The sequence below is a fragment of the Oryzias latipes genome, chromosome 24 (genome assembly GCF_002234675.1).
Source record: "Oryzias latipes chromosome 24, ASM223467v1".
In the NCBI taxonomy this organism is placed as follows: Eukaryota; Metazoa; Chordata; class Actinopteri; order Beloniformes; family Adrianichthyidae; genus Oryzias; species Oryzias latipes.
In genome coordinates, this window is record NC_019882.2 from 14407045 (window position 1) to 14425923 (window position 18879).

Here is an 18879-nt window from a genome sequence, read left to right on the forward strand (position 1 = left end):
GTCGTTTTGTACATTTTATTATCAGCAATCCCAAATAACACACTACAACACATTTTAAAAAACTCTATTCTTATTGTGAGTACACAGAAACAAATTTTGCTGAAAAATGGAACAGTCCAAATTGTATCAATATCAACAATAATAGAATAAAAAAAAGACTTGTGAAATAAAAACCTCTAGATAAAGAAAGTGTTCCCCTTCAACATGCTACTTTTAAAAACTCATGCAAACATAAAGCTTTCTTATATGGTCACTTTCAAAATAGTTCTCACATGAAATCGCATAAATATTTATGTGTACGTCTTGGCCCTGAACTCTTTAAAAGAAAATCCCAGACAGTGTCTTTACAGGAATCTTGGATGGTTCTCAAATTCCACTAATGGCTTTTACATCAGTTATGAGCTTCAGTTCAAAACTAGAAAATATCAAGTTTTGAACTAAATAAACAGTGCTTTTTCACTGAGATGGAGCCTCACCAGGCCAACAGAGATGAAAAAAAAAGATGAACAAAGAGGACAGAGTTTTCAACACACATATTTCTCACAGACAAGTTTCTCCGGTAATGTTGGAAAACATTTTTTACATAACTAGACTCTGGGAAGAACATCAAAAACAGCACCATTTCAAAATTTCCTGGATTCTATTCAACGTGATACTCACGTTGCCTCAAAAGAAAAGTCGTACATAGTAGCCAGGTAAAAAAAAAAGTATTTTTTTATTCAAAAAAGGGATTATTAGATAATTGTTAGTGTTTGTGCCTGTGTTGCAAGCATGCAGGACCAGTGTGAATCATGTTAACATCTAACTGTTCTGTGTTTGTTTTTGACAGCTAATTATGTCTCAATTTCCACTTTTCCGTTTGTCACATTACCGTCAACTGCTCGGAAATGAAATGGGGCCGAGTCCCATCCATATTAGGAGGCGTGATTGTACCAGAGCCAACATGTTTTTCAGCATGTTGGTGCGGATATTATTAACAAAAGTAAATTATTAAAACAATCTTTTAAACCTAAAATTTACAACATATTTGCTAAATCCTATATAAAAATCCCTATGGTTCTGTACCCTTTCAGACATGTTACCAAGCTTAATCTCTTTTCAAAAGCAGGATCACACCCACCTCGGTGATGCATACGATTTAGGATGTAGCAGGCCATAACAGGTCAAAGTGTCAGTGTTTTTCAAGTCGCCCTTTGGTTCTGACTCAATCGCGTTCACTTTTTGGCCATCAGTATTTTAGGATCACTGCCGAGAAGAGAGGAAAGTGACCCACAGTACTCTTACAGCGATTATCCAAAGAATTGCTTTGCAAAACTGCAAGAAACAGATATGTGGGAGCTTTAAGCAAAAATCCTAATGGCCAACTTTTCATTATCTATTGAAGAAGCTTAAGAATATACATATTCCATGCTCTTCAAGCCACAAATGATACAGTGATTTGCAGTCTCATATTAAAAAGAAAAGGCAAAACCCATTAAATCTTGCGTAAGCTTACAGGAACAATATGCAAAAACCTTAGTACATTTTTACAGGAAGTTTGGCTTCTAAAAAACATAACAATTCAATTACTTAGGAGGCTGACACTAACAAAACCAGCTGGAAACAACATTTGGTTCATTCAAACAATAAAAACTGCAACATATCATACGTTATTATTATTTAAAGAGACGTAACAGAAAAACACCTCATTTATAAAACAACAAAATCCTGAAGCACTTTACATAGTGCTACAGCAAATCCAGACCCACCCATTTCCACCACTTTTCAAGATTCACGATCTATTTTCTTAATGGCTGCTTTTTGTATTAAAAGTAATAACTTGGTATCCATATTAAAGCACATTTCCATTCTGACACATTCAAATTAACATTTTCCCGTTGCTTATTAAATCTTTTGTTGGTTCTGTTAAGCATGATTACCTTATAACAGTCAAATATTACAATAAACCATGGTTTTTTGTGTGACATGAATGGCCAGAGCTAATTTATGTATTTAACGGAACATGTTTGCCAGTCGCAAAGTAGGTATTAATCGTCTAATGAATTATTTGGTGCGATGACAGCCCATGTTCAGTGGATGAAGTTGGTAGAGCTGAGATGGCGTTGCTTAATGTTTCGTCGATGGTTGCTACGAAGCCATTATAGACCCTTCTTGGTTGGAGCACTGAGTTTCCTCATTCCCCTTATCCTGCACAGCAGTTCGCGAACAAAATCCTGTAGAAAAAGAGAAGTGTGATGGATTAGCACACAAAAAGATCCATCGACACATACAAATACTCTCCAGAGGATGCTTACAGTTCAAAACAGTTATCAAAGATAATTAAAGGATTCTGGTTTAAACAAAATTGCTCAAAGTTCTCTAATCTTTAAACTCAGCTTAATGTCAGTTTGATGATGTAGACTTAAGTAATTATGTGATTATTTTAAAGGTTAAATTGGTGCAGACAGAGAAAAGCATATATTTATCTGGTTAAATTCAAATCTTGAGCAGAATAGTTTCATTGTAGACTTTACAATTCATTACATTTTAGGTGAAAAAGCAACTTCATAGTGAAAATTACATTATTTTGGTCACATCGGTTGTTCTTCTGATGAAAGATCCCCCTTCTGCATCTTAATCTCATGCCACAATACTAAATGAGCTAAAGAATGTTAGACATATTTATTTTTTTGGGGGGGGGCAGCCCAGAATGTCTACTTATGGCTATCGTAAACTTTAAATTGCTTACTTGGTAATTATTTACTTTTATAGGTTGGGAATGCATTCAAGGAGCACCTGGTTTCAGTTAAATGTCCACTTGTAGCTACCTTAACAAGTAAACTGGTAAGCACGGGTAATTTTTTCACTACTTTACATTCATAGCTCCAGCTACAATGCTATAGCTTAAGGTACAGTCACAAGCACCTGTACGGGGGTTGACCTGTACAGGGGCTGTCCGGGGCAGCAGCGGGTCATATAGAGAAGTGTCTGCATCTTAATGTGAGTCAAAGGGTGTCTTGCAGTTTCCTTGAGGCATGAAAGGCCAGCATTTAAAATGGAACTTATAATTGTTGTGTATCGTAAAAGTATTAGTACGGCTAATGTAAATTTCACGCACTAATGGCAAACGGGTGATGCTATCGTCAGGTACTCTTTTACCACACTCTAGAAAACCGGTCAGTTTCTGGTGTGACCACCATTTGGCTCATACAGTGCGACACATTTTCTTGGGAAAGAGCTGATCAGGTTATCGAGTGGCCCGTAGTGGCGGTGGGGTTATGGTATAGGCAGACTTACATTATAAATGAAGAACACAAGTGCATTTAATTGAATGTACCAAGATATCGTGACAAGATCTGTTGTTGGGGTGTACAACAATGGACCAGGTGAGTATGCATCAGCGTAGATGTTGGATGTGTTAACTTGGCTAAATGCCGCTGCAGTATTATGCATCGACCTTGCTGTGGCTGTAAGAGAAGTGCTCACATTCACTTATGATTGATGGGAAGTTTAAGCTAAATGGGATTGCCATGCACTGACGTAACGTAATTGCTATTTAACCCCTTTAATCGCCCTAATAGCTCAACTCTTCTCATTCAATCCCAAACATTTATCACATCATGTACACACACCCATAAATACAAACAAAGACACCCAAAAAAAATAAAATCCAGTTTTGGCAGTGGAAAGATACAAAGACATGGGTGTTGTTGTTTTTTTTTAGTGTGTTTAAATATCAAAATAGCTGAAACGTTGACGATTTGCAGAACATTACTTACTGTGAAGATCAGCGCCACAAAAAAATACTCACATCTGTTGGTTTGTAGCAGTCTATTAATGATTCCTGTGGAAAAAGTAAGATAGTTTTAAGGATTAGACATGTTACAGCAGAGTCTTCAAACAAATACAGCTGTATTGTTTTTTTTTATATACAAAGGCTGCTATTATTCTAATTTGCTTTGTGATTGATGGCAGATCAAGTGTCATGTTGAACAGAAGGAGACTAACCCTGGTAGTTTAAAACTCAAAAGGTGCATCAACCAGGAGAAAAATCAAAACGAACAGAAAACCACACTAGCCCTGCTATGGAATAGTGATTTAAAAAACTGCATTTATTCACTAGTGAAACATTTTCTAACTTTTTCTAATCCCTTTAACACCAGAGATGTTGCCGGCAACACCTAAATAACACGCGCTCTTTGACATACTGTAACTCTTAGACCTGCTATGTGATCAACGTGAATCAGCTGATTCTGATGTGGAGAAGAGCGGCTTTTCATATCCACTTTGCACCGATTTCTAACATATTACTAACCTACTGCATATCGCTGCAAAGCAGCTTTTATCCACGACAGAATCAGGAGGAATTACGCTAATTGCGTAAACAGTTGAAGAGTTACAGTAGTTGAAAGAATGTCAACACTGGATCTAAAGAGTCGGTGTAAAAGGGTTAACCTTCACATTCTCTTTACTTTGGTTAACTTATGCCATGGAGAAGTCTGCTTGCGTTCACACTGCCCTTAAACTGCTCCAGGTTTTTCTTGCTCTGATAAACTGTGTTCCTTGTCTTTCTGGTGTCCGTTTAGACTGATGCAGGTTTGCCTGTTGGGGCAGTAACAGTTCATTTGCAAGCAAACATTTTCCGACAAACCAGTTTGTTCCAAAGCACAAGTACTTTGACACAAAGTCCTCACAAGAACAAGCTTAATGACTTCAGTTAAAAACAACATGGCAATTACTGACTTACACGCTCACGTAAAGGAATTGAAACCATGTCTTAAGTTCTGCCATCTGAGTCACTGCCTAAGTCATTCATAACTGCAGTGTACATTTATCATGGATTTAGCTTCTTATTACCTATTGTTTATTTGTATTTAAAGTACATTTTATGCTTTTGGGCTACATTTAATGCTCTTTTTATGTAAACCCGTTCTGAATACAGTTTAGCATTCTCATTCATGTGCATGAAAAGTAAAATAGGAAAAGCTCTTACCTGAAGTTTGCTGGCTCTTTCATCGTCATTGTTCACCTCCAACAAGTCATCAATATCTATCTCTACCTCGGGCATCTCGTCCTCCTGCAACACAAACAAGAATTCATTACTTGAGAGACAGGGATAAATTACGATATCAATGGAACAAAAGGAGAAAATAGTTAATTAAAAACAAAGCTAAATGGAAAAATGTGTGTGTAAAGTGAGCTCTGAAACCACAGTTTCTCCAAAGAGCCTGATTGTGCTGTAAATTTGCCTGTTAGACAGACTATAAGATGGAAATGTCACTGGGTTGGGTCATTCACTGCCTCAGTGGTTAGTGGTGCTCACAACCACTTCAAAGGACCGATGTTTAAAGGCTTCATTTTTTTCTTCACCACAAGGCTTTTGCAGATTAAACGTGAAGGAAGGATCGACGTCTCCCGCCTGCTACTGCATGACGTAACTTCCAGATTCTTCCATTTGGTGAAATCGATGATTTAATAACAGTCTCTTAAATTTTTTTTGTATTTTGTAATACAAAATTTTTTTAGTATCTTTTTGTATATATATATATATATATACAGTATACAAAACTAAATATAATAAGGTACTTATAATTGTGACACAATGTTAGGATTATAAATTCCTGAATGCCATAGTAATATAAAATCTCATAAAAACATGTTTTGACATACATGGATTTATTTTTGTACAAGTGGATGCATCAAAATGGAGCAGAGCAGGGAGCTTTTAGTAAAAGCTACTACGGCAAGCCGCAGTAGCTTTTATGTCACACCTACAAGTTTTTTCCAATGGCATCCCTGATTCACAACAATTTGTACAAAGAAATTCTCATATTTTAAGCTTAATTTTCCTTTATATATGTCCTCCATCATGAGAAAATTTAAAAAGAAATATCTATACATTTTTATAACCTCCATTGACCTTTCCACAAAACAAGCCTTTAACAAACCTGTATAAATTATAGTTTCTGTTTGCTCAGTTAATTTTATTATTCATATTGTGTGCTTCTTTGTGTTTGTGTGTGGCTTTGTGTGCAAGAATACAAAACCGGCTTTCTAGTTTTTAGAATTTATATAAATATATAGACAAATGTGGAAGCTCTATATGTGACTAAATGTGATCAATTTGATGGCTGTCAGTAAATTCAGACCACTCACTGACCAAAATGGTAGGTTTTCTTCTGGCTCACATTTACCTAAAAGAAGAAAAGAAATGTCCTCTTGTGTGCATGTGAAAGCGTTGTGTGTAGGTCCTGTGTGTGTTTCAGCCAGGAGCACAGAGTGATATTAAAACATAAAAAACCAGGATGACTTTGGCTTCCAGCATCAAAGCTCAGTCACTGCGTTCAGTTTTGCGTAGGTGGGTGGATGTGCATAAAACTGGATTTAGATCACCATTCCACAGCTTCATTAATACAAAGTTAAACAAATGTATATTATACACATGGAAATAAATATTTACCTAATAAATACTCTAAAATCTAGCTGCCTTTTCTGACAAACATTTGATTTCTGCATGTAGACACAAGACTTCAACATCTACATCCTTATTCCTGAGGTCTTAAGGGACATTAACACATCCAGCATATTAAACATCTCCGACCTTCTTCAAACAAGCCTCCCCCTCAACCTTCTCCTCTGAAATGTCTCTAGAAAAGGGTCTTGATCTGAACCACCCCCCTATGAGCAACTTGACAATAAAAGGCAGCGAGAGATGGGAATGCGGCTACATATATCAAAGTGTGTCACATTTTTATGTGACTGTGTTTTCATAAGAGCAACAGAGCTAGGGTTTTATGCAAATGCACTGTGTAAAAGAAGAAAAGAGCTGTTTGGAGGCGAACAGAGGTTGACGCAGGGATCTGAGACATGTTGTGAGGGTCTCATATTGTAGTATAATGAACTGAGTAAGACCTTCTGCTTGGGTATTGGGAGTGGTCCAGATGACTGCTATCTGGAAAGTATTTATGCCCTCTGACATGAAGATGAAATAGATACTCTTAAGCCATTATGTATGCTAGCACTAACCACTTCAGGTCACAGTAAACCTTAAAAACGATCTAAAAAAGCTAAGCAGTCACCCTTTCATTGCAATAAACCTGAATTAAGCATTGTTTAAACTGAATCATATGTGGCACATTCCCAAAGTCCAAATATGATCAAGGGTAGACATACATGGAAAAAAACTGGACAATTTTCTTCTTTTTGCAGTTAAGGACACAATTTATGTTCAAATGAAATCAGGTTTATTTATATGGTCCCTTAAAACGACCACTGTCAAACAATGCGCCATAAATTAAAAAACTCAAAACAAACAAAAAAAGGTTAAAACCATGAAAAAGTAAAATAACAAAATATAAAATCAGTGACATAGTAAAATAATTTTACAAATGCCACAAATAAAAGCGAAACCAAAATAAAACACACTAGTTTGATTATAATGAGTCAACATAGACAAATATGGTTGACACATTAAAAATAAAATTATAAAAGAAAAGACAAAAAATGTTCTTTACTATTTTCTTGGCAAATATTTTTTAAAAATTGGACTAATGTTAAAACTTTTTGTCAAAATTTGGGGAAAGATAATTAACTTTGTAAAAAAATTCACTTGAATCCTGAGTCTTGTACTCATGTTTTAAAACAATAATATGACAAAAACCATTTGAACTTTTTTTCCGCATCTTATTAGTAAGATCCTTCCAAACTCTTAACCAGAAAAGCTATGATATTTCTTATTTTATTCTAGAAATACAATACTAAGAGGAGTGAGTTTTATTCTGAAATAAAAATAACACCAGTAAAAACTCAGACCCGTAAGCAACACTTGTTACATTTGGACTTAATAAGTTTGTACAGTCATCTACTGTTTGACAGGTTGAGCATCATGTCCCTGATCAAGAGTGAGATGTATGAAGAAAGAGGCATCCTTTTTTGAGGGTTAAAAATAATAATAGAGAGGGGATTAGAAAGGTCTCTCGAGAGATTCAATTTCTTATTGAGTTACTTCCTGAAAGGTTTGAGGGCCAAAGGACAAAGCTGTCTGTCCGTCCGCCTGTGCCATCACTCACTGTGTGTTTGTGTCCCTGACCATTCCTCCAGTCAGCAGGCAATCCGTCACCCTCCATCACTGCGACTGGTGATGACTACAAAAACACAGTCTGTGTGTGAAGCATTGCTGCAGGCAGCTGCCAACTACATGCAAATGCTGAGTGACAGGCACATATACACAGAAACCTCGGCCACTCTCAATGTCCTGTTGGAAAGGGCCTGTGCTTCTGTGGCAAAAAATACACAGAAACAGCATGCAGATAAACAATGAGGGAGATGCTGTGGAAGGAAATCCTTTTCCGTGTCAGAAATTCACTGCAAGAAAGAGGTGGACACATAAAAAAAAAAAAAGACAAAACCAAAATGTAAACTAATAAGATTGAACAAAATGTGTTCTGTTCAACAACAACTGTGTTTTAAGGACGATGGCGTGAGAGCCAGCAAGTAAGCAAAAAGCTGAGAGAAAAACTGAGAGAAGGTTGGCCTTCTGTGTATTCTGTGTGCCAGTGCTGTTCGTGTGTGTCAGACTTGTTTTCATTGACGGCTCAACAGCCGCCAGCATTGTCAGTCTGCTCCGTCTGAGATGAGGTGAAATCAAAGCTAAAGCAAGCGGCCCGACCCTGAGATTCAAAACAAACTGCAGTCAAAATCTATTCAAATACTTTCCTCCAACAAAGAGTCGGGCAATCACTTCATTCAAAAAACCTATTCACTGTCATTTCTATATATAGTTGCTTTTGTATGAACTCGAACAACTAGTTTATTAGAACAGAAGTGGTCTCTTTCTCACTTATGCAAAAACAACCAAAACTAGTTTTCTGCCTCAATTTTTAATAAATTTTGGATTTGATGTTTGCCATTTTCTGGACTAAATGACAAACAAAAATTCCATTTCCTGTTTTAAAGATAACATTTTCCACTTATTGATGTCATTAATCATGAATATCTGACACTGAAATATATTACAAAATGTTTTCTGAGAGAAAATATGGAATAGCATATTGAAATACCTAGTTGCCCAGATCAAATCAAAAACAGAAGAAAACACTGTAAAGACTGGAATCTTCGCATGGAAAATCTGCACTGGTGGCATAACACAAGAGGTTTTCTATCAGTACTGCATGATTGCTCTGCATGCAGAAGAATAGAAAGAGGCTGCACAGAAATATGAACTTTTTTTCCGTCTGGATTCTACAACCTTTGAACAAATAGTTGAAACATGTCAGTCATGTTGGAAGCTTTTGCAGAGCTCAAACCTGCGAGTTCTGCAGAATTTCACTATGGAAACCAACAGAACAACATCAAAACAGAGATGTTTCATAAAAATAAGTCGTGATTAGCAAAATACAAGAGGAGCATGTAAAATAGAAGGAGATGGAAAGCAAACAGATAACTGGGTCATTGTGATGATGATGCAGAAGCGAAGGAAGAGGGTTGCGCAACACTAAAACCCTGCACCTCATCTTTTGTTCCTCTTTTCTGGCTGCCATCGTTTTTCACATCAAAGTGATGGAAAGCTCGAGGTGGGATGGATTTATCCCTTGAGACCAAGTTAATGAAGGGTGAGTCAAAAACTACTCCATGATAAAGGATAGAGTCAGATGACTTAAGCAGCTGTAAAGGTTTTTGTTAGGATTTTCATGTCCAAAGACAGACACAAGTCTTTAAATGATTCCTTCTATCCATTTCTATCACTTCCTGATTGCCCTCCAGCACTGCATTGTGCTGAATCCATACAGAACAGATTATGTGACTTTGTTTTTTGCTTAATTTTGCAGTCAGCTTCTGCAGCAAAAAGCTCTTTCCCACGCTGATTCAGCAGTACTCCAGAGGACAGGGTATCAAAGAGGGGAACCAAAGGTAGAAAAACAGAGCTGGAGGGCACAAGTCATCCTCAGACAGAAAGTGCAATTAAAAGTAATGTATCACAATGAGTCTTCAAAATGTTTAGTTCAATCTTTAGGGTTATTTTAATAGCTCTCATTTTTTATGGAGGTTTCTTTGCTGCTTCCAGGATTCCGTGTGGTTCACAGAATCTAGATGATTTTGTACGAAATGCATAAACTTCTCAGAGCTTTACTTAGTTGACTCCAAGATGATGTCCCCCTTAGATGACATGATGGTAAAAAACCTCCTCATCACTAAGCCCAAGATTTATGCAAATTAGTTTAATTCTTATGGACCTCATTTCAGGAACAAGCCCCTCCCACAAGGTTTATATAAAAAGCTTGTGGCTGCTACCTCCACACTCATTCTTATACATCCGCTTTGAAAAAGACAAACAAAATTAACCTATTTTATTTTTGTTATTGACCCACTATGATAAAATGGGTTTTAGGTGTTTTTAACATGTTCCTGTGGAATTTTCCTCATGATGGAGGACATAAATAAAGAAAGTTAAGCTTAAAATGGTAATTCTGCACGGATCCCCTAAAGTGCCATTGAAGAAAAAAAAAAATTTGAAGCACAAAAAAAAGTTTTTTTTTTTTTTCACCAGTTACTAACAGCCATTAATACAAATTACAAATGGCTTTAGTTTGTCGTAAGAATCCAAATGCCAGATATAATTTGGACCCTTTTTTTAAACAAACTGTGTGACTTTAAAACTTGTTTAAGATGACGTTCACAGATGATGTAATTGTGACGGAAAGCAAGCAAAGTTGCAATTTCTTTGTAGACATGTCAAAAACCATAGTATCCGGAGCGCACCCATTAGATTTTTTCTTTACGTAAATGTTTTGGTTTTTTTACTTCAGTTTTTTTTTTCTTCAATGGCCCATTAGGGGTCTTTATTTCTGAGTACAGTATTTCTTTTGTCAAGTTCTTGTGAATCAGGAACAGATGAAAACAATGCTATTAAAAAGAGATAATTTGTGATGTATTAAATACGCTGGATAGGTCACAAGCTCCCTGCTCCGCACCATTCTGATGCATCCGCTTGTAGACGACTAGATCCATGAACGTCTTAGTTCCAAAAACATCAACCTTTCTTTCTGGCAGTTTTTGCGATTTTGCAGGACAGAACTGCTTTACTTTATTTACCAGGCAGACGGTTCATCCCTGAGGCTATTTTTTGAACACTGGGGCCAAATCAAACCTTTACCTTGATGGTAAAGCACTTCAAGAAAAAAAAAAAAATCAATACTTCTGTTTTTAAAAGCAACCAGCCAGTGCATGAAAACTAGTAAGAGCATTATTGGGTTAAACTGAATGTTAATTGAAAAAGCTTTCTTCATCTTTGCAATTGTCTTAAGCAGTCATTCATAAAAAAATCTATTATTAAAAAGGTTATTTAGTATGTAACACCTTGCTTACTATTAGCTTTTACACATTGTTTTTTAAAATACCATGCAAGCTGGATCTTTTGGAGGCTTTAAATTGTTGTACACGCAGTGAGCCTGGTAGGAAAATCCAGCTCTCTGAAAGCAAAAGGTACCGTCTGGTAACCACTCTGCTCTGCTGGGTAACCATTAGCCTCATGAGCTGTGGAGGAAACAGTGGAAACTGAAACATTACCCTCGATTGCTTCATGACAAAAATATACCAATGCCTCAGCCTGCTTGTGCAACTCAGAGTAAAGCCAAGCCAAAAGCACAGTGACTGTAAAGTAGTTATATTACTTTTATGATCTTTTCTCTATTTAAATCTATAGATATAGAAATTTAGGGTGTACTCAGATCAGATAGTTACTCAAATGTTGACTTAGAAAGATTTGATTTGCCTCCTTCTCTTAGGGTTTGTACTAGCTAAGTTGGTTGGTGCCACCTATTGTAAGTTTTGATCCTTTTTTGTAGGGAAGTGCAGAGTCTTTTGCTTAATTGTTTTGTTTTAGAGATAGTTGGGCGGTGTTTTATTCTATTTATTTCATTCCTTTGGCCCAACCTTGGTCCCTACCTCCCCTCCTCCCCTTTTGTCAAATAAAAGCCATTACAAATCCTCCATTGTGCATCTTATGTTATGTTGTGTTGTGTTGTGTTATGCTCCCATGAAGCCCTATGGTTTGCTTGTTCACATTGGTCAAAGAAAACCCAACCTTGGATGTCAAACACACTTGGATATAAGACAGTGTGTTGTTTGATAAAGGCTATTTTACAACAGATTACACATTAAATGAGAGTATTTCATCCATCCTGTTGTGAAATGTGCGACTATATGCAGAACTTACATAATTTTCATGAAAGTTTAAAGAGTTTGCATGACTATTCAGTGGGGAGATTGTACATGCCAGGAGGCAAGTAGAAGCAGAATCAAAGGAGCATCTTAGCCGTCTTCTTCCTGATGAATGATGACAGCAGTATCCTTTATGCTCTAGCAGCGCTGTCACAAAGAGTGAGTCTGTGTTTGTACACAGCCAATTAATTAATAGTAACATTGGGACAAGACAGTCAGTGTGAAAAGTCAGAAGGTCGGCATCTCTTTCATTGAAGCTTTCTTTGACTCTTGTGTTCTTGAACTTCCAGGCTGTGCAGCTGATCTGTGCAGTCTATCATTTAACTGAAGCTCCATATTGATGAAAAATTGGACCTGTATTGTATTTCTCGTTGCAGACCCAGTGAATCAAAGTTTGAAGGGTAACATTTCATAATGCCTAAAGCTACGCTCACACCACCCTCTGCAACGAGAGATCGAGCTGCTACTTACAATGAAAAGTCTACGTAAATGGTTTAACGGCGTGTTAACATGCGGTTTGGGCTTCCATGTTCAAAACTCTAATGCAAATCTACTCTTCTACAACTAGTGTATTTTCAGGCTCTGGGTACAAAACAAGTTAAACCAGGTGGAACTGTGACCAATGAGAGACAAAGATTTGGTAGTTATGCATGGAACGCTTCCCTTTTATTTCACAGTAGTGTCAATGGTTTAAACATTGACGGACATTGAAGGACAAATCAATAACAGCAGCTTGTGTACGGCCAGAATTATTTGACACCCGATCTTTCAAAAATTGGTATAGAGCTACGAAAGACAAAATCTGGAGCAAGATTTGCACCGCTTTGACATTTTGCACCAAACCTCTTCCAACTGTAGGTGGCGGACATGCAGGGGTAAACAGTAGAAAAAGAACCGCCTGTCCCCTGCTTGTCCAGTATGAACACCACGGTCTAAATGCACGTTCAAGAACCCGCGTTTAACGCATTTATGAACGTGAGTCACATGCCCAGTGTTCCCATAGCTTCAGACTTTAGCAGACTTTGACCTTTAACCTTACCTTTTGATATTGATGCTCTCATCGCTGCAGTGGATTTAAACTCCCTTGACTGCTGATGTGTGCAAGCTTGCTGAGAGGCCCCGTTGTCAACACCCGTGATTTGATCAGAAGCAGATGCATGTGTGTGAAATGTGTTGACGTGCTTGCAGACACAGCCAGTCGGCAGGGAATCTATTTTTGTCTGCGGGACTTAAATGGCTTCTAAATTAATGTCCCCCTTTCTAAGCATGATGACCTTCCTCATCGGATCCATAGACAAATCAGGGTCATTCCCTAAAAATAAATAAAAAAATAACAGGCTTAATCTTCTAACAGGCAAATCTGTCTGGCTGCTGTAATTACATTAATGGTAGCCGTTCTGATAAAACCGATGGAATAACGTCAGCATGATTTTATTTGGGTGCACACATGTGCACTATATCTAGTATCTTTGGTGGTAAAACATCACTAATGTGCGTGCTATCGAACCATGCGGATGACGTGGGCTTAAATTGCAGCTCTCTGCTGCGATAGGGGGCTCACATGATACATGGGAGTTCTTGTTTCTCAGTGAGAAACACATGAAAGATAAGCAAGAGGAAGATTTTATTGACTAAGTCACAGGAGAAGGAGAGGAGGATAGGTTAAAGGAGAAGAAGTCGAGGGACAGGGACCCCGATTTTGTTGTCAATTATTTAATGTTGAGATGAAAGAAAGGGAGAAAACAAGAAAGAAAGAAAGAAAGAAAGAAAGAAAGAAAGAAAGAAAGAAAGAAAGAAAGAAAGAAAGAAAGAAAGAAAGAAAGAAAGAAAGAAAGAAAGAAAGAAAGAAAGAAAGAAAGAAAGAAAGAAAGAAAGAAAGAAAGAAAGAAAGAAAGAAAAAAAAGAAAGAAAGCGAATGACTTGCTCTCTGGGTTCTCTTTGCTCCATTTGGTCCAGATATGAACACTGACCTGTGAGTTTGTTTTCATGCTCATTGGCTCATGGAAAGTGCCCCAAGCTGCAAACTACCCCGTGTCTGCCAAAGACCAATGCAATAACATCAGGCCCCCCTGCCAAAAATTAAAGGCAAACATGCCCCTTTAGGGCAGTGTCTGTAATTGAGTGGTATCAGATTTGGCTCCACCTCTCCTGATGTTCATCTGCAACAATCCCCACATGGTCAATGGCGTATACTTATATAGTGCTTTTCTACCTACAAGGCCCAAAGCGCTTTACAGTCACAGACCCATTCACCCATTCACACACACATTCACACACTGGTGGTGGCCCCGCTGCCGAACACTGGCACCAGCCTCCCAACAGAGGCAAGGTGGGGTTACGTGTCTTGCCCAAGGACACATCGACTCATGGGCGTGCAAGGCGGTAATCGGACCTGCAATCTTACAATCATGGGTTGACCGCCCTACTGCTGCACCACGGCAGCCCCGAATAACACATAACACGCCACAAAGACTCCAGTTCTACAGCGGATTTACTCGACAGCTGAAGACGGTCCAAAGCTCTGAACAAGCCTCATCGATTGCTCTCAGACAGATTCATCAACAAGCTGCTGACACATTCTTCCTTTTAATCACCTAAACTTGACCTCAGCATTAAGCTGCAATCCAATCCAATCCAGCCAAGTCTCTCACGTTGCAGCGTGTTTTCATTGACAGTCCATTTACATCTCAGTATTCTTTAAAAGACTTTGTTCTCTTCATTGTTTATGAACAAAAACAGCCAAAATGGGCAAGGGACTGCCAAACCAATATAGTACTGTAAATGCTTTTATTTTTTAGGAACTACAGTGCAACCTTTTACTGTCTTTCAGTCACTTTTCTTTACTTTGCTTTAATTGTTTGGTATCTTACCAACCAGAGATGACTAGCAATAGAGAATAGAGACAGGGCGTTATACATGATAGGAATAACTTGACTTGAATATATATCAAGCTTTATTTTTCGAGAAGTGTCAATCCAGAGACAGGATGTAAATGCTGCAAATTATTACAGCAGCCAGCTGCTTGTGGTTTTGTGAAAAAAAGCAAGCTAAAGAGGATGAGTTTCCATCATCACAGGCTAATCAATAAGCCAGGTTATTTTCTTGCCATGTTTTGTGTGTGTACAACACTGCCCCAAATAAGAGGCTTTTTGAGTGTGTGATGTGCTGCAAGTTTAGGGTCTGCTCATTCATTGTGTGCCAGGGCGCATTTGACCCTAAAAGTCAGTTTTTGTGTTGCTGTGATCGATCTCGCTCCGTTTACAGATACAGAACAATTGGCTTGGTGCTGTGCTGCAGCACTGTTGGCTGGCCTGAAAAATGGCATGCTTGGGCTGCAGGCTCAAAATGGATATCATGAAAAATGTTTTCTATTTGTTGAGGCCCATGTCCTGCGACAGAAAATAAAAAACATAACATAGCCAAACAGCAGCTATGAAACTATTCGCCTTGTGACAAAAAAAATTGCAGACATGAATAATCTACTGCTATAAGCCATGACATTGCCATTGACTGGCACAAAGTTCACGTGTCACAAGAAATACTGAAGCCAGGGAAAATCAAATTTTTAACACACCTCAATACAGATTTTGTGTGAAAAAAGCCTACTTGATTTTCCCAAGATTTTTTTTAATTTTTATGGTGCAAAACCTTTTTTTTCATTAATCTTCTATTAGGTAGCCACATTCATTCCTATAGAGACAATTTAGAGTAACAAGTTAACCTATGAAGCATGTTTTTGGAAGGTGGGAGGAAGCCATAGTCCCATGGAGAAAACCCACGCATGCACAGGGAGAACATGCAAACTTCACACAGAAAGGTCCCCCATTGATGTTCTGTTTTAGGTCCTCCAGCTGGGACTTGAACCGGGGACCTTCTTGCTGTGAGGCAAGAGCACCAACCACTGCCGCTAATCACTGTGCCACCGTGCAGCCTGGTGGTGCAAAACTCAAAAAAAAAAAAAAAAAAAAAAAAAGAGGAGACGTGTAGAGTTGTCACAACTCTTCAAACACTTTCCGTTGCCATTCTGAACTGGAAAACCACCACAAAAATAAATGCTTTTAAAGCTTTTTTTTTACAAATTATATATTGTTTATCCGTGAACATAAAACCAAGTGATCAGTGGTTTAACACCTCCCCTTTTCATCCTTGTTACATCAGCATAGCCAGTCCGACACAAACACCCATCTCCACTTGAGTATCCAGTTTTCTATGAAACCGATGCAGAAGCTGACCTTCTTCTCAATCACACACACACCACACACACACACAGCACATCCTTGTGTACATCTCAGGTTTCAGCGTGGAGCTATTTACAGGCGTGAAGGTGTGACTTCCTGCTCACAGTCATGTGAGAAAACAGACTCAGTAAAGCTGTAAAAGCACCTGCTCAAACACCCCCCAACCTCCATCTATTCACATGTTTAAGTGATGATAAGATGAAAGATGGCTTTAACCATGAACTCAAATGACAATGTGTCAAATATTTACTGACACCAAAACATCAACACCGCGCTCTTAGCATCCACCTATCAGAGGGCCATGGCCAGGTCATGTGATCATATCCAGTTTTCTGAGTGGAAAACAAATCATGAATGTATCTCCTAAAAGACTTCACAAAGCAATTAAGATCACAGCAGAGCTTCCATGTGAATGTAACTGGTTTGCCTAAATAATCATTTGCATTTAGATGAAGCCCCAGGAAGCCTTGAATGGAAAACAGCAGACTGGTGAAATCCCAGCTTTTGCAAATGTCACGTTTTTTTAGGTCAATGTAGGCACAGCAACAATGACCAACTTACCAGTCTGCCCTCTTGAAGATGGCAGCTTTCAGATGGAAATCAACAACCACCAGTGTTTTTTTTATGCATTTCAGAATTTAACCTTGAGTACACATTTCTTTGGAAAGAAAAATCCTTAAAGCTGTGCACACATGCACTCCAGTTTGGCTCAAATCAAAGAGAAATGTGTGCATTTTTCTGCTAGCAGACCAGCTTTGATGTTGGTCTTTACTGTGAAAAGGCTCAATAGAAAGAAAACGCATGAATTATTAACCACATGCTTTTGCAGGTGCACTCACACCTTCCCCCCCCCCCTTCTTTGAGATGCGCTCACAGTTGGAGATTCACTTCAGACTCATTGAGTCGGAGGCGACAGACCTATGTCTCCCAATGTGTTTGTGCAGACCCCCCAGCTGTGAGGAGGGGGCTCAGAGTCGGAGGAGGTGATTGGCTGACGAGCAGAGTCACAGCATCAGCACATCTTTTAACCCACTGCCCTTCTTTCCTCGTTTCCATCCCCCTCCCCCTTGTCTTGGCTCTGCATGGCAGCATACTGTGTGGCACGCACGCGTACAATCCCGCGCACATTTACCTTAGAAATCACTAAATCGCTGCTGAGCTCCATCTAAGCTTTCCGCCCTCCAAATGTCAAACAAATGGACATGAAGGCGCGCAATTATTCGGCTGCCAATAATATGGGTCGACAGATGAAACCGTTAGGATCGTGAAATGTGCTTCAAAGGTCATATGTATATGTATATATATGTATATATGTATATATGTATATCTATATATATATATCTGTACTGAAACGTCCAAAGAGTGGCACCGCATGTCATCAAAACGAGGAGCTGTGGTTCTGCTCTCCAGGATCATGTTGACAGATCAACAACCATCGCAGTGAATGCAGGCAAGAATTGTGCTGCTCCAGTTTTTTTTTTATCCAAATCACTAGAATTACGCGCCGAGCTCAAAAAAGCCATACAATTGGTGCGTAAAAAGCGCAAGTCGCAACGGTGCGCATTTTCGTCTTCTTTATAGGAGTTTAAAATCAATCCAATATTATATGAGAAAAGACTAAATAGGAATTTATCAGGGTGATTGGGATCCTACAGTGTTCAAAAGGCAGGTTCCTAATGACTAAGACTATAATTAAAAGAAAACCAGTCATTCCGGTTGTGCCCTTCTTCATTCTGTCTGTGTATTTTGAAGAAACTGGTGCAGAAAGCGCCCAAAAGCTGCTCTGTGACTTCTAGACTCACCTCGCAGTCATACAAATCACTGAGCTGCTCAATGATCCACTCCTCCAGCACCAGTCTTTTCCGCAGCTCCTTCCTGTCGTATTTGACCGTCACCTTGCCCTGCTTCTTTTGGACCGGATCCTCCCCATTGATGGGGCCGGACCCCACGCAGCCCACCCCGGGCGCACCTTGGAAGAAGACGCGGCTCCCCGCGCTGGTCTCGGTGCTGGCCGCGGACATGACGGGATGAAGAGGAAGCTGGTCAGAGAGAAATGTGTGAATGAACGGGGTGCTGCACGGCAGACTGGAGAATGTGAGGAGCTTTTAAACAGTTGCTATTTAAAGCACAGCGCCGGGGACGGAGGGGGGCGGAGCCAACACTGGGGGGGCGTGTTTTGTGGACTCAATGTAAATAGGAAAAAAATTCAAAATGAAAAAAATAACTGAAGCAAACGTTTTTTAACACAATTAACTCACACCATCAAAGTTTTTCAATAAAAATACTGTTTTTTTTCACACATATTTTTTACAGCCAAATAAAAAAAATATAAAAGAACATGAAAATAGGATTTTTCATAAAATTAGTAATTATTTAATCAGTAATCCAAGAAAAATTATGACGAGAAAGGGTGTTGGTAAATCCATTTTCCAGAAAACATGGA

General features: G+C 38.6%; 1 protein-coding gene across 2 annotated transcripts; it reads right to left on the minus strand.

The window, feature by feature from the left end:
* On the minus strand, positions 1-18542 carry LOC101174150 (protein phosphatase 1 regulatory subunit 14C). Of its 2 annotated transcripts, none has more exons than XM_004083707.4 (4): positions 18239-18537; positions 4973-5056; positions 3791-3823; positions 1-2213 (listed from the first exon to the last, which is right to left on the minus strand). In XM_004083707.4, exons 1-4 carry the CDS (start codon positions 18455-18457, stop codon positions 2139-2141), a joined length of 411 nt encoding a protein of 136 aa, XP_004083755.1. In that variant the 5' UTR covers positions 18458-18537; the 3' UTR covers positions 1-2138. The 2 variants fall into 2 exon arrangements, with proteins under 2 accessions (XP_004083755.1, XP_020570117.1); XM_020714458.2 differs by having other exon boundaries at positions 2106-2213; positions 3759-3823; positions 18239-18542.
* Between the last annotated feature and the right edge of the window lie 337 nt (positions 18543-18879).